Genomic DNA, 13,106 nt, shown 5'->3' with positions numbered 1-13,106 from the left:
CTGACCTAGGGTGGATTTTAGTTAGGGATGATTTTAATATAATTTTAATTATTACACAGCTACTAATATTTGGCTTTTAATTTGGTTTTAGAGGGGTTTTTATTCTGGTATTTTATTGTTATTTGTTTTAATATGCTGTGCACCGCCCTGAGTCCTCCGGGAGAAGGGCGGTATATAAATTAAATTAATAAATAAATAATAAATAAATAAAAAGAAGAAACAGAATACTATCAGACTTGGGACTTGTTTTATCAATGGCTGGAGAAGAGAATAAAGGATTAGGAATTAAATTTGTATTAGTGAATGATAAACTCAGACAACACGTTGTTGAATAAGTACTATTGAATTGTATAGAAAAAATTAATAAAATATTTTTACAAAAAAATAAAATAAAAAATTACTTTAATTTTTGTCGTTCACATTTCATTTTGTCCCTCCTTGGGCATCCTTTGTTTAATGATTCCTTTCCACTATTAGTGTAATTCTTGTCCTGCAAGAGTTGGCCATGGCGAGTTGTCCGTGGTGAGTTGTTTGTAGCAAGTTGGCTGTGGCGAGTTGTCAAAGACCCCCTACAGCAGGGGTAGGCAACCTTGGCTCTTTTATGACTCGTGGACCTCAACTCCCAGAATTCCTGAGCCAGCCATGCTGAGGGAAAAAGGAGAGGTTTCCATGCTGAGCCATGCTGGCTCAGGAATTCTGGGAGTTGAAGTCCACGCGTCATAAAAGAGCCAAGGTTGCCTACCCCTGCCCTACAGGTAGTCCTCGGCTTACAAGCACAATTGAGCCTGGACTGTGGTTGTTAAGTCATTGAGGTCATTAAGTGTGTCACCATGTGATTGTTTTTACAGTGAGTCACTGCAGTCGTTAAACAAATCACATGGTTGTTAAGTGAATCCAGTATATCTAATGAGTGTTTTTTGTCATCTTCTGACAGAAAACAGCAACAAAATTGTGGTCACATGACTTCAGGATGCCGCCACTGGTCATAAAGGCAAGCTGGGTTACCCAGCACCTGAAATGCGATCACATGACCACTTCGAGGATGAGACGTAAGCAAAGATAGTCCATGACTTACAACAGTTCATTTAGTGACCGTTCAACGGCATTGTAAAAAGTAACTTATGACCGTTTTTCACGCTTACCACTGTTGCAGCATCCCCATGGTCATATGATCAAAATTCAGATGCTTGGCAACTGGCTCATAGTTATGACGGTTGCAGTGTCCCCGGGGTCACGTGATCACCTATTCCAACTTTCTGACGAGTAAAGTCAATGGGGATGCCAGATTCACTTAACAACTGTATTACTACCAAATGCAGTGATTCACTTAACAACCGTGGCAAGAGAGGTCGTAAAATGGGGAAAAATTCATTTCACAAATGTCTCAATTAGCAACAGAAATTTTGGGCTCCATTGAGGTTGTAAGACAAGGACTACCTGTAACATTTGTTGTGTCTGTCATAATTTTGAAGGGTAATTAAGCCACCAGCCGTTAAATGAGGATGACCTGCTGGCACTGATGGTACTACCTAGATGGGTAATGAAATGTCTGCAAGAAAACAGGCAAGCTTAGAGAGCACCAAGGACCCCACATGTTCTTATTATTGCCAAAAAAAAATGACATTGAAGTGTCCCTGTAAGTCACCAGAGATGCTGGATTTGTTTTTGCCTTCGCTATTTTCCTCCTGAATTTAATCAGACTCAAGTCTCTCTCTGTGGATATTTCTGCATTCAGTGATGCTGATTCAAATCTGAGATTGCTCTGCTTTACAAAATGTGATAAGGGAACAAGATGAATCTCTGCCTTGGAAGGTTTACAATCTGTGTTTTATCATTGTAAGAGATGCAGGAGAGGGAACCACCGCCTTTATAAATCTGGGTTTAAAGGAAAAAATAATCTGAATTCTGAAGACCCACTCAAGGGGTTTTCTTTCTGCTTAAGCAATTTATATCTTCAGATGTTCTAGGACCTTTTATAAATCTAACCGATGCCAAAGGGCCCATTTGGGGACGAAGTTATACTCCAGTACTTGGGATAGAGCTAGAAGGGGGGGTTTCTCTATTTAATTACCAACTTTTATCAGAGCTAATATATCATTAGCCCTGGAAATGGAAGACCCATTTCTCAAATCTGTCACAAACAGCTGGAGGTTAATGTGACTTTTCCAATAAGCAACGGAGGATCTTAATAGTTTTAAATGGTAGAATTTCAAAGGCAAATTAACATAGTGGGAGAAAACAGCCCCAAAGGGGATTATTTCATTCCTGCCTCCACCAACTGGAAAACAGAATTTAGGACCTCTGAGTAAGAACACCCAGTGGTTTTTGAAAAAAAAAAAAATCCCTGATGTGGGACAGCCACAATTGAGCCTAAAATTTCTCTTGTTAAGTGAGACATTGGTTAAGTGAGCTTTGCCCCGTTTTACGACCTTCCTTGCCTTAGTTGTTAAGTGAATCACTACAGTTGGTAAGTTAGTAACCCGGCTGTTAAGTGAATCTGGCTTCCCCCATTGATATTGCTTGTCAGAAAGTCGCAAAAGGGGATCACGTGATCCCGGGACACGGCAACCGTCCTAAATATGCCGAGCATCTGAATCTTGATCAGGTGACCATGGGGATGCTACAAAGGTTGTAAGTGTGAAAAACGGTCGTAAGTCACTTGTTTCAGTGCCATTGTAACTTTGAACATTGTAACAAATGAACTGTTGTAAGACGGGGACTATCTTTACAGATAGTTCTCGACTTACAGCCTATAAATTTGAAGTTACAAAGGACCTCCCTAGGAGTACTTAGGATCTGGATTCGAAATTCCAACAGTTACCGTTCCCTGCATGGTCGCTCGGCAATTGGGCTGCATTGACAACTGTTTGCAGCATCCTAGGATCACATGTCCACGTTGCATGGCATTTTGCTGAAAACCAACACTGACTTCCATTTTTTTGCAAAACCGTATCCACAGTGAACCATCAGATCACTTAAAATGACTATAGTGTTTACTTAACGATTTAACAACTGCTGTAAAAAAGGTTGTTTAATTGTGATGGTCATAGGGGGTGACTTAATTTACGACCATCGTGAGTTATAACCACGATGGGCAGGCTCTATAACAGACATGTCAAACACAAGGCCCGGGGCCCAGATGTGGCCCGCGAAGTGGTTTCATTTGGCCCATGAAGCCATCCTGGAAACAGTGAGGGAACGGCCCCCGCTGCCTTGGCCCTGGCCCAGGCCAGCCAGGAGCCAATATACAATTTTGTGGTGGCCATCTATGCTGAAATGCATTCAGTCTTAGCTCCACAAGCCCCCCCTCCTGCATGGCCTGAGAGGAACAGTGAGGCTCCTCCAGTGGACCATGCTTTGGCACTTGCCCTGGTCCCACCCCCTTCGGCCAGAGACCCTCAGATCTATCCCACTCCTGCCCAGGCCCCCACAGGCACCCTTGACACGAACGATGTAGAGCTGGCCATGCCCACCCAGTAGGCCACACCCACTCCATTCACACCCAACCAGTAGGCCGCACCTACCCTGCCCCCTGAGGGCAACCGCAATGCTGATGCGGCCCTCTGTGAAATTGAGTTTGACACCCCTGCTCTATAACTTGAAGGCACCCAGTATTTGGATCCAGGCTTCTCTTTTGCTCAATAATTGTCTGGAGTGTAGAAAAGTGTCAAAGAACATGAGGATGGATTTGAAGAAAAGAGATGATAACATGTGAAAGTAGGAACCTACCCCAGGAAAACAGGAAGCTTTGAGAAAGAAACTCAAGTGTGCTCCCCCTTGACTCTTCTTGATGCAGGTTAACTCAACTGAACTGCAATTACGTCAGCTTATGACAGGAATGGAGTTTGCCTATTAAGTTCATACGTTGAGACATCATAAAGTGGGTCACCACATGACAGGGCCTGTTTTTATAACCTTTTTAGTGGCAGTTGTTAAACGAACACCACAGTCATTAAGTGAACCCATTGTTCACTAGGGGCTATTTTTGCTGGAAACCAGAAGTAAATGCTACTTTGGGGGCAAAAGCATTGTAAATTGCAGTCACATGACTGTGGGACGCTGCAAACAGCTGTAAATGCGGCTTGGTTACGAAGCATCCAAAATGAAGTCATGTGACCACAGGGAGAGGGAACCGGTCGCAAATTGAGGACCACCTGTATAAGGAGGGTAAGAGAAATGGGCTGATAATCCTGTGAAAAACAGCCAGTGGGGTTTCTCCCAAGGTCCACTCAAAGAAAGAAGTAAAAAAATAAATAAAAATGCACGCCTTTATTACCTGTATCTTTTTTGCAGACATACGGGAGTTTGTAGTTGCATGGGACATCGTTCCATTTGCCAGTCTCATGGGACACCAACACCACGCAATCCTCGCCGCCGGCAAAGAAATTATCTGGCTGGTTTTCACGCCAATTCTCGTATTGCTAGCAAACAACAGAGAATGGCACGGAAGTTAAAAATACTTCCCCAGATTGCACCTTCACTGCCCCTTCCTTTTAATTCTTCTTCTGGATCAGGAGTGTCCAATCTTGACAACTTTAAGACTTGTGGACTTCAACTCCCAGAATCCCCCAGCCAGCGTGTCTTAAAGTTGCCAAGGTTGGACATTCCTGTTCTAGATCATGCATGCTCAAAAGGGATGGAGCATGCATTGCATCACACAATGCTGCTTTTATAATTTGTTGCTTGGGTTGTGTACCTCCCGGACACCACTAGTCTAGTGGGAAAATGTCTTGTGTCATTTCCACCACGTTGTGGTTTCTACAGGGTGTCAGCCAAAAAGTCAAGATGGCAGCCACAACAGTAGGATTGAAGCTCTGCCTGTTTTTGTTTTTTTTAATGGACGTTGCACATAAAACATGCCACTCACATAAAAACAGGTGCAGGCCTTTGATTGTACCGTTGTGTACCATTTCACTGCACCTGGCTTCATTGCAGTTCCCATCTTTTATTTTTATTGATTTTATTGTAATATCTTTGATTACTGTGAGCTACCCACAGAGGTTGAAAGCGGAATATCAATTTTTGCTATGCGTTCCAGTATTCTGTCCATCGATTGCAGCTTGCTATTGATTCAGAAAGAGAAGAGCTTTCTCCATAACCTGGTCCTTTTAAAGCTCAAATCTGGGATATATAAATTTATATATTTATATTTATATTTATATAAATTTAAATAATAAATAAATAAGATTGTCTGCAAGGGAGGGACTTCATCTCCAGGTCAGGCTGGGTTTAAGCCCTTGGTTCTCGTATCTAGCTTGGCGTGGTCCAGTGGTGGCGAACCTATGGCACGGGTGCCAGAGGCGGCACTCAGAGCCCTCTCTGTGGGCACGCGTGCCGTCGCCCCAGTCCTAGGCCTTCAGCTGGGTTTTATAAAACCTTTTCGCTTTAGGCCTCCGCCGCCGTGTGCAAAAAAAAAAAAAAGTTCAATCAGTCAATTTCAACTTCTCGCAGGAAAAAGAAGATCTTGCAAAGTTGGAATTGATTGATTGAACTTTTTAGTCCCACCCAGTCTGCCGTTACCACCGCAGCCACGCCCACCCAATGGGCCACACCCACCCCCCAATTGGCCACACCCAGCCAACGGGCCACACCCACCCGGCACCCGATGTTGCATAAGTGGGTTTTGGGTTGCAATTTGGACACTCGGTCTCTAAAAGGTTCGCCATCACTGCAACAGAGGTCAGGCGCAAGAAATTTATTAATTTATTTACCAAATGTATATGGCAGCTCACTCACCTTCAGTGACTCTAGGCTGCCTACAAACAATAAAAACCCAATATACAAAGAGTAAAAACAACAGCCCCCCCCCACTCCCCTTTGAAATAGGATCCGAAGGAACCCTTCAGGATAAGGCTCAAAGGTATTACGAGTTTATTTCATGCTATCTATTCACAAGAATCTGAATTACTAACGGTCAAGGCGAATTGGCACCACATAAGAGTCATTGCAGAATAACAGAGTTGGGAGGGACCCTGGAGGTCTTCTAGTAGTAGTCCAACCTACTGCTCAAGCAGGAGATCCTATACCATTCCAGGCAAGTGGCTGTCCTGTCTCTCCTTGAAAACCTCCAGTGTTGGAGCATCCACAACTTATGGAGGCAGGCTGTTCCACTGATTAATTGTTCTAACTGTCAGGAAGTTTCTCCTTAATTCCAGGTTGTTTCTCTCCTTGATTAGATCCCATCCGTTGCTTCTTGTCTCGCCTTCTGGTGCTTTGGAAAATAGCCTGACTCCCTCTTCTCTGTGGGAACCCCTGAGATATTGGAACGCTGTTACCATGTCACCCCTATCAAAGTCAACGGACTTAAGGGGAACTGAATTTAGGTCTCTTGCAGGGGCATAGAGATTCTAAACACATGATGCATTTGGTACTGCCCTGGGGCATAGGATGATCATCTCCTATCTGGGAGAATTGGGAGAATTTCCCAACTTCACTCCTGGCTGCTTCAATTGGTAAGACTCAACCCAGGGACCTGCATGCCAAAAAGTTGCCTCAACCCGGACTGAATCTCCTCTTCCGCAGACTCACCAATCCGGTGTTGTCCGTCCACTGGAAATCCTGTTCCACGATGCGATCGTTGAGGCCGATCCAAGTGTTCTCGTGGCCAAAACCTGAAGGGGAGAAGAGCTTGGAGTAGGAACAATGCATTTCTCGGGGACTTGAGTTCTTCCTGGATTATTGATTTGTTTTATGGATCGGCAGCTGTCTATAGGAGGCTCCAATATTCCAAATGGGGTGTGATGGATTGGGTGGGGTTTTGTAAAGAAAAAGGCCTTGTGGGATGGTGTGCATGTGTTTGTGTGTGCGTGTGTGAACAATCTGCACAACCACATTGGGGTGGTTGCTGTTCGCTGGAGCTTCTGCACAGAACCCACTAGCATTAGCTACTGTGGACACTGGCCACCCATGGGTTATCTCTGCTGTCATTACTAAGGCCCTCCTTCCTGGCAGCTTGTAAGAGCTTTGGGTATCATCTTGCTGAGTATGCATGCTTTTTGTGTTACACTTTTTAAATTTGTTTGCTTAAGCTAATAATAAAGCTTAATATCCTTTCATTCACTGGAGTGTTAATTGTTTCTGGATCCAAACGAACAAGTTGCCTGGGCACTTGATCAACCACCCTGACATGTGGCAAAACTCCCCAGAAATAGATGATGCAATGACCACATTCTGTGATGTGTGAACCAGTGAACTTGCACTGTCCCATGGCTTTTCTCTCTTAAGAATAGAATAGAATAGAGTAGAGTAGAGTAGAGCAGAGTAGAGTAGAGTAGAGTAGAGTAGAGTAGAGTAGAGCTGGAAGGGACCTTGGAGGTCTTCTAGTCCAGCCCCCTGCTCAAGCAGGAGAACCTGTACCAGGGGTGTCAAACTCAATTTCACTGAGGGCCGCATCAGCACTGCGGTTGCCCTGGGGGGGCCAGGTGGGTTTGGCCAGAGTGGGTGCAGCCTACTGGGTGGGCGTGGATGGAGTGGGTGTGGCCTACTGGGTGGCCGTGACCAGTTCTACATCATTCGCATCAAGGGTGCCTATCGGGGCCTGGGCAGGAGTGGGACAGATCTGAGGGTCTCTGGCAGAAGGGGGTGGGACCGGGGCAAGTGCCAAGGCATGGTCCACCAGGGCAAGTGCCAAGATGGCCACCACAAAATTGTACATTGGCTCCTGGCCGGCCTGGGACAGGACTAGGGCAGCGGGGGCCGTTCCCTCACTATTTCCAGGATGGCTTCGCGGGCCACATGAAACCACTTTGTGGGCCGCATCCGGCCCCCGGGCCTTGTGTTTGACATGTCTGACCTATACCATCTCAGACAGGTGAATGTCTAGTCTCTTCTTGAAAATCTCCGGTGATGGAGTGCCCACAATTTCTGGGGGTACCTTGCTGTGGCTCCCTTCTTCTCTCCCTCTTTCAGAGTTCCCACTTACTGCTAATGAAATTATGTTCTTCCCAGGAGTGAATGCTGGTGAGATGTCCTGACCGACGTCGGCAGTCCCTCTCCGCTTCTTCCCACGAGCGCCGATGCGCAAAGTAGCAATAGCAGTGACCCTGGAACTTACGCCACGTGTGGTCGCAGCCTTCTGTGTCTGAAGGGAGGAAAAAACATCCCAGGTACAATGGTACAATGGGTGAAAAGGTTGAAAAGCCCTGGCATAAAAGGTCGTAAAGTCAGCAATGCCTCACTTAACAATCCCCTTGCTTAGCAATGAAAATTCTGGTCCCAATTGTGCTTTTAAGTCAAGGATTACCTGAATATCTTATGAAAAGAGCCAGTTTGGTGTACTGGTTAAAGCCCCAAGCTAGAAATTTGGTGACTCCAATTTCTAGTCCTGCCTTGGGAAGGGGACTGAGCCAGTCCCTCTCTCCCACCCCTAGGAAGGAGGCAATGGCAGACTATGTCTGTAACCAGGGCCAGGAAAACTGCAAGAACTACTCCAGGCAGTCACCAAGCTCAACCCTGACTTGAAGGCACATCCACACACAAACACAAAATCTTAGGACAGATTGTTTTTCCTCCACTGTAGTCCCTCCATTTGTATTTCGGGCTTGATTTGTGGGACTGTCTCCGGTCATCATTTCCCATTTCTTCCAAGCCAACCATGTTACAGCAGATTTTTCCATCAAGATCATCAGACAGGGCTTAGGCCACCTGCTCTTCTTGACAACGTCCAACTCAGGAATAATCTTTCTGCCAATTTGCCCTGACCATAGGGAGAATAGGGTTTAACTTATTTACAAATGAGGACTGCCTGTAAATGACTTTCTAGATCAAGGGTCTTCAAACTTGGCAACTTTAAGACTTGTGGACTTCAACTCCCAGAATTCCTCAGCCAGCCACGAGAGTTGAAGTCCACTAGTCTTAAAATTGCCAAGTTTGAAGACCCCTGTTCTAGATTTTCCAGTTAGTTCACTGGTTTCCCAGGAAACGTGTGATTGCTAAGAATCAAAACCAACTTGATGGCACATAATAACAACATATTGAGAGGGCATCAGGTTGGGGATGGCTGCCCTAGGAGTGTCCAAAATTGGAAACTTTAAGACGAGAACGTCAACTCCCAGAATTCTCCAGTCTGCCATGCTGGCTGAGGAATTCTGGGAGTTGAAGTCCACAAGTCTTAAAGTTGCCAATGCTGGCTGGCTGCCAATGCTGGTTGAAGTGCACAAGTCTTAAAGTTGCCAAGGTTGGACACCTCTGGCCTAGAAGATCACTGTACTCTAAGATCCACTCAGAAAGCCCACTCTGGATAACAAAAGAATAAAGACATGGTCACAGAGGTGGCACATCCGTATGTGTGTGTTTTGATAAAAAAAATAAATCTCCATGGCATCTGCCACCCTGCAGCAAATGAATTCCTGCCTCTTTCTATGTGTGGTCCATGCCTAATACATGCACAAAAGAGGCAGGGCTTTGTGTTGGAATTCATTGTTAGAATGCATTTTCTATTGCAACAACTACTGAATTAATCCACCAGTAGATAGCAATGTTTAGTCTGCGGTTATAATCTATGGTTCTATTTGTTCTGAGGAGAGCTTCCTGTGACAGTTAAAACCGTTAAGCAGCAAGGCCCATGGTGACTGTACACTGTACATTTTATTTGATCTGCGTGGCTGTGTAACCATCCTCTGCTACCAATCTTTGGTCACCACAATGTAAAAAAGATGTTGAGACTCTAGAAAGAGTGCAGAGAAGAGCAACAAAGATGACCAGGGGACCGGAGGCTAAAACATATAAGGAACGGTTGCTGGAATTGGGTATGTCTAGTTTAATGAAGGGAAGGACGAGGGGGGACATGACAGCAATGTTCCAATATCTCAGGGGTTGCCACAAAGAAGAGGGAGTGAAGCTATTCTCCAAAGCGCCTGAAGGCAGGACGAGAAGCAACGGATGGAAACTAATCAAGGAGAGAAGCAACCTAGAACTAAGGAGAAACTTCCTGACAGCTAAAACAATTAACCAGTGGAACAACCTGCCTCCAGAAGCGGTGAATGCTCCAACACTGGAAGTTTTTAAGAAGAAACTGGACAGCCATTTGTCCAAAATGGTATAGGGTTTCCTGCCTGAGCAGGGGGTTGGACTAGATGACCTCCAAGGTCCCTTCCAACTTTATCATTATTATTATTATTATAATCTGTATGGCTATAATAATCCTCTGCTACCACTGCTATACATAAACAGAATTTCTAACTCTTTGATCACACAGTCTTGGCTGCCATGTTGATTTTTGTGACCTGCCCATCTGGCCCAGATGGCACCTGAGACTTGGGGTAGGGCCTCCAGAGAACAGCCAGCTGCCTGTAATCCTTGCCTTGTATTTCATTCAAGGCGGGTAGATGAAACTCTGCTATTGTGTTAGCGGCCTCCAAAGGCTGCTTGGGTGGGAAGGAAACAGCTTTCAAGGACCAGGTTGGATTAATGGCCTCCTTTCTCTCCAGCTGCTGAGCTGGTAGTTTCCCATACAAAGGGAATTTCTCAGCTGACAAGCAGAGCAGAAAAATATATATATATGCAGGGCTTCCATATCCTTCGCTCTCACTTTCCCTCTGAGTTTGGAGGGAGTGTATGTGTGTGCTAGGCACACGTGTGTTCTCACGCAAAAGCCATCTTTTCTTTTTATAAAGAGGATTCCGGGTTCAATGGCCAGCTTCTGTCAGGAGAAATGGATGCAATATTCCAATTCCAAACAATGTTTGACATTTGTTTGGGTTCGTACGACTGGCTGACTTAACCACATCAAGATATAGCGGCTGACTATGTGCAAAGTGTGAAGTTTGGCTGATAGTCAATATGGTGCAGTGTGATGTACAAACTCAGCCCGCTTGATTAATTTAAGATGCAGTGAACACAGAAGGTGGATTAATTAATTGACCAGGATAATAGTGTGGGGTGAACTTGGCCATTTGGAATCCTTGCCAAGCCTATTAAATGCAGAGTGCAGTTAAGGAAACAAGATTCACCCAGATCTTCTTGAGTGAATTTTAATGCTAAGAATTAAGGGTTAGAGTAGAGGTCCCCAACCTTTTGGGCACCAGGGACCGGTTCTGTGGAGAGAGTTTTTTCCGTGGACCGGAGGGTGCGTGGTTTTGTGTGCTGCCTGCATCCCGCGGACGGGGCTTTGCGTGTTTGTGCGGACCGGTTGCTGGCGTGCTGTGGCCCGGTACTGGTCCACAGCCCGGGGATTGGGGACCCCTGGGTTAGAGTACAGAATCTGGAGACCTGTGATAGGAGAACCTCTCCTGTCCTCTAATAGTGACTTCACTAAGATGGAGCTTTCAAAACCTTTGAATCGTTTTTCCTCTGAGAAGATTGATCGATGGACTAAAAATTTGTTTACAACTAGTCCTCAACTTACAATCACAATTGGGGCCACAATCTGTATTGCTAAGCAAGGTGGTTGGTAAGTGAGTAATGCCCGATTTTATGATCTTTTTTGCCATGGCTATTAACTGAATCAGTGGATGTTAAGCAAATCCGGGGTCAACTCTGCAAATGAGCCAGGCTGCAGCAGTATCATTACTGCTTTATAAAACCCTAGTAAGGCCACACCTGGAACACTGCAGCCAGTTTTGGTCACCATGTCACCAAAAAAATGTTGAGAGAGTTTGGAAAAAATTTAGAGAACAACTAAGATGATCCAAGGCCTGGAGACTAAAACATACGAAGAACAGCTGCGGGACTTGGGTTTGGCTAGTCTAAAGAAAAGAAGAAGTAGGGGAGACATGATAGCCGTGTTCCAGTATTTGAGGGGCTGCCACAAGGCAGAGGGGGCCAGGTTGTTCACCAGAGCACCAGAGGGAAGGACGAGAAACAATGGTTGGAAACTGATCAAAGAGAGAAGCAACCTGGAATTAAGGAGAAACTTCCTGACCGTGAGGACAATCAACCAGTGGAACAGCATGCCTCCAGAAATCGTGGGTGCTCCATCACTGGAGATTTTCAAGAAGAGACTGGACATTCACCTGTCTGAGACGGTATAGGTTCTCCTGCTTGAGCAGGGGGATGGACTAGAAGATCTCCAAGGTCCCTTCCAGCTCTATTCTATTCTAACCATCTTTCCCCTCATTTGAAGTTGTCACATGGAACGGAGGGAGGGGGCTTGCCCATGTACTTTGCTAGTCAAAACAATCAGCTGCCCCGTGGGAACAAAGGTCATCTGTTGCTCCCACAATTGGGGACTGGCCCTTGTATATGAAAGCCCGCCAAATGCATTTATTGGGAAACATAGTCAATTACATAGTTTTGGGAACTTTATACTTTGTAACTAAGGGATTGTTATGGGGAATTCAGGCTTGGTTTCACTTTTGACCGTGCCAATACTTTGTAATTAATAAACATGTTCTTTGAGGAATTTGCAAGCCTTGGAGTTCTGCTTTATTTGTCTCTGTCTGTCGGAACTGTGACATCTGGCTTCTCCTATTGACTTTGCTTGTCAAAAGCTGGCAGGGACGGTCACAAATGGAGATCACATGACCACAGGATGCTGCAAGTCTCATAAATACACGCCGGTTGCCAAGCACCTGAATCTGATCAAATGAAACAGGGATGCTGCAGTGCTTGTAATTTTGAGGACCAAATGCAAGGCACTTTTTCAGTGCTCTTATAATTTTGAATGGTTGCTATTTATTTATTTATTTTATTTATTTAATTTAATTTATATGCCGCCCTTCTCCCGACGGGACTCAGGGCGGCGCACAACATATTTAAAACAAAACATAAATACATTCCCCCCCCAATAAAACCGAATTAAATCAAATTTTAAAGTTGTGTCTCTGTCAAATTGCTAAAAAATAAACCCCATATAAAATCCTTCCTAGGTCAGGTCCGCTTGCTGGAAGAGCCATGTCTTGAGGGCGCGACGGAAAGCAAGGAGATCCGGAATCATCCGGATCTCGGGGGGTAGTTCGTTCCAGAGGGCAGGGGCACCCACAGAGAAGGCCCTCCCCCTGGGGGTCGCCAGCCGACATTGCTTGGCCGACGGCACCCTGAGGAGGCCCACTCTGTGGGAGCGTACCGGTCTGAGGGAGGGGATCTGCGGCAGAAGGTGGTCTCGGAGATAACCGGGTCCTATGCCATGAAGCGCTTTAAAGGTGGTAACTAACACCTTAAAGCGCACC

The 13,106-nt window shown here is 45.4% G+C and overlaps 1 protein-coding gene across 1 annotated transcript in view; it reads right to left on the bottom strand.

The window, feature by feature from the left end:
• The window catches only part of NCAN (neurocan), a 79,974-nt gene that overhangs the window by 6,233 nt on the left and 60,635 nt on the right, over positions 1–13,106 (bottom strand). The window contains 3 exon segments of the mRNA XM_029283095.1: positions 4,277–4,421; positions 6,529–6,611; positions 7,922–8,080. Coding sequence (XP_029138928.1) covers positions 4,277–4,421; positions 6,529–6,611; positions 7,922–8,080 — 387 coding nt within the window.

Source organism: Protobothrops mucrosquamatus, unplaced genomic scaffold, assembly GCF_001527695.2.
Source record: "Protobothrops mucrosquamatus isolate PMUCROS unplaced genomic scaffold, P.Mucros_1.0 scaffold14, whole genome shotgun sequence".
NCBI lineage: Eukaryota > Metazoa > Chordata > Lepidosauria > Squamata > Viperidae > Protobothrops > Protobothrops mucrosquamatus.
This window is presented reverse-complemented; position numbering and strand designations above follow the sequence as displayed.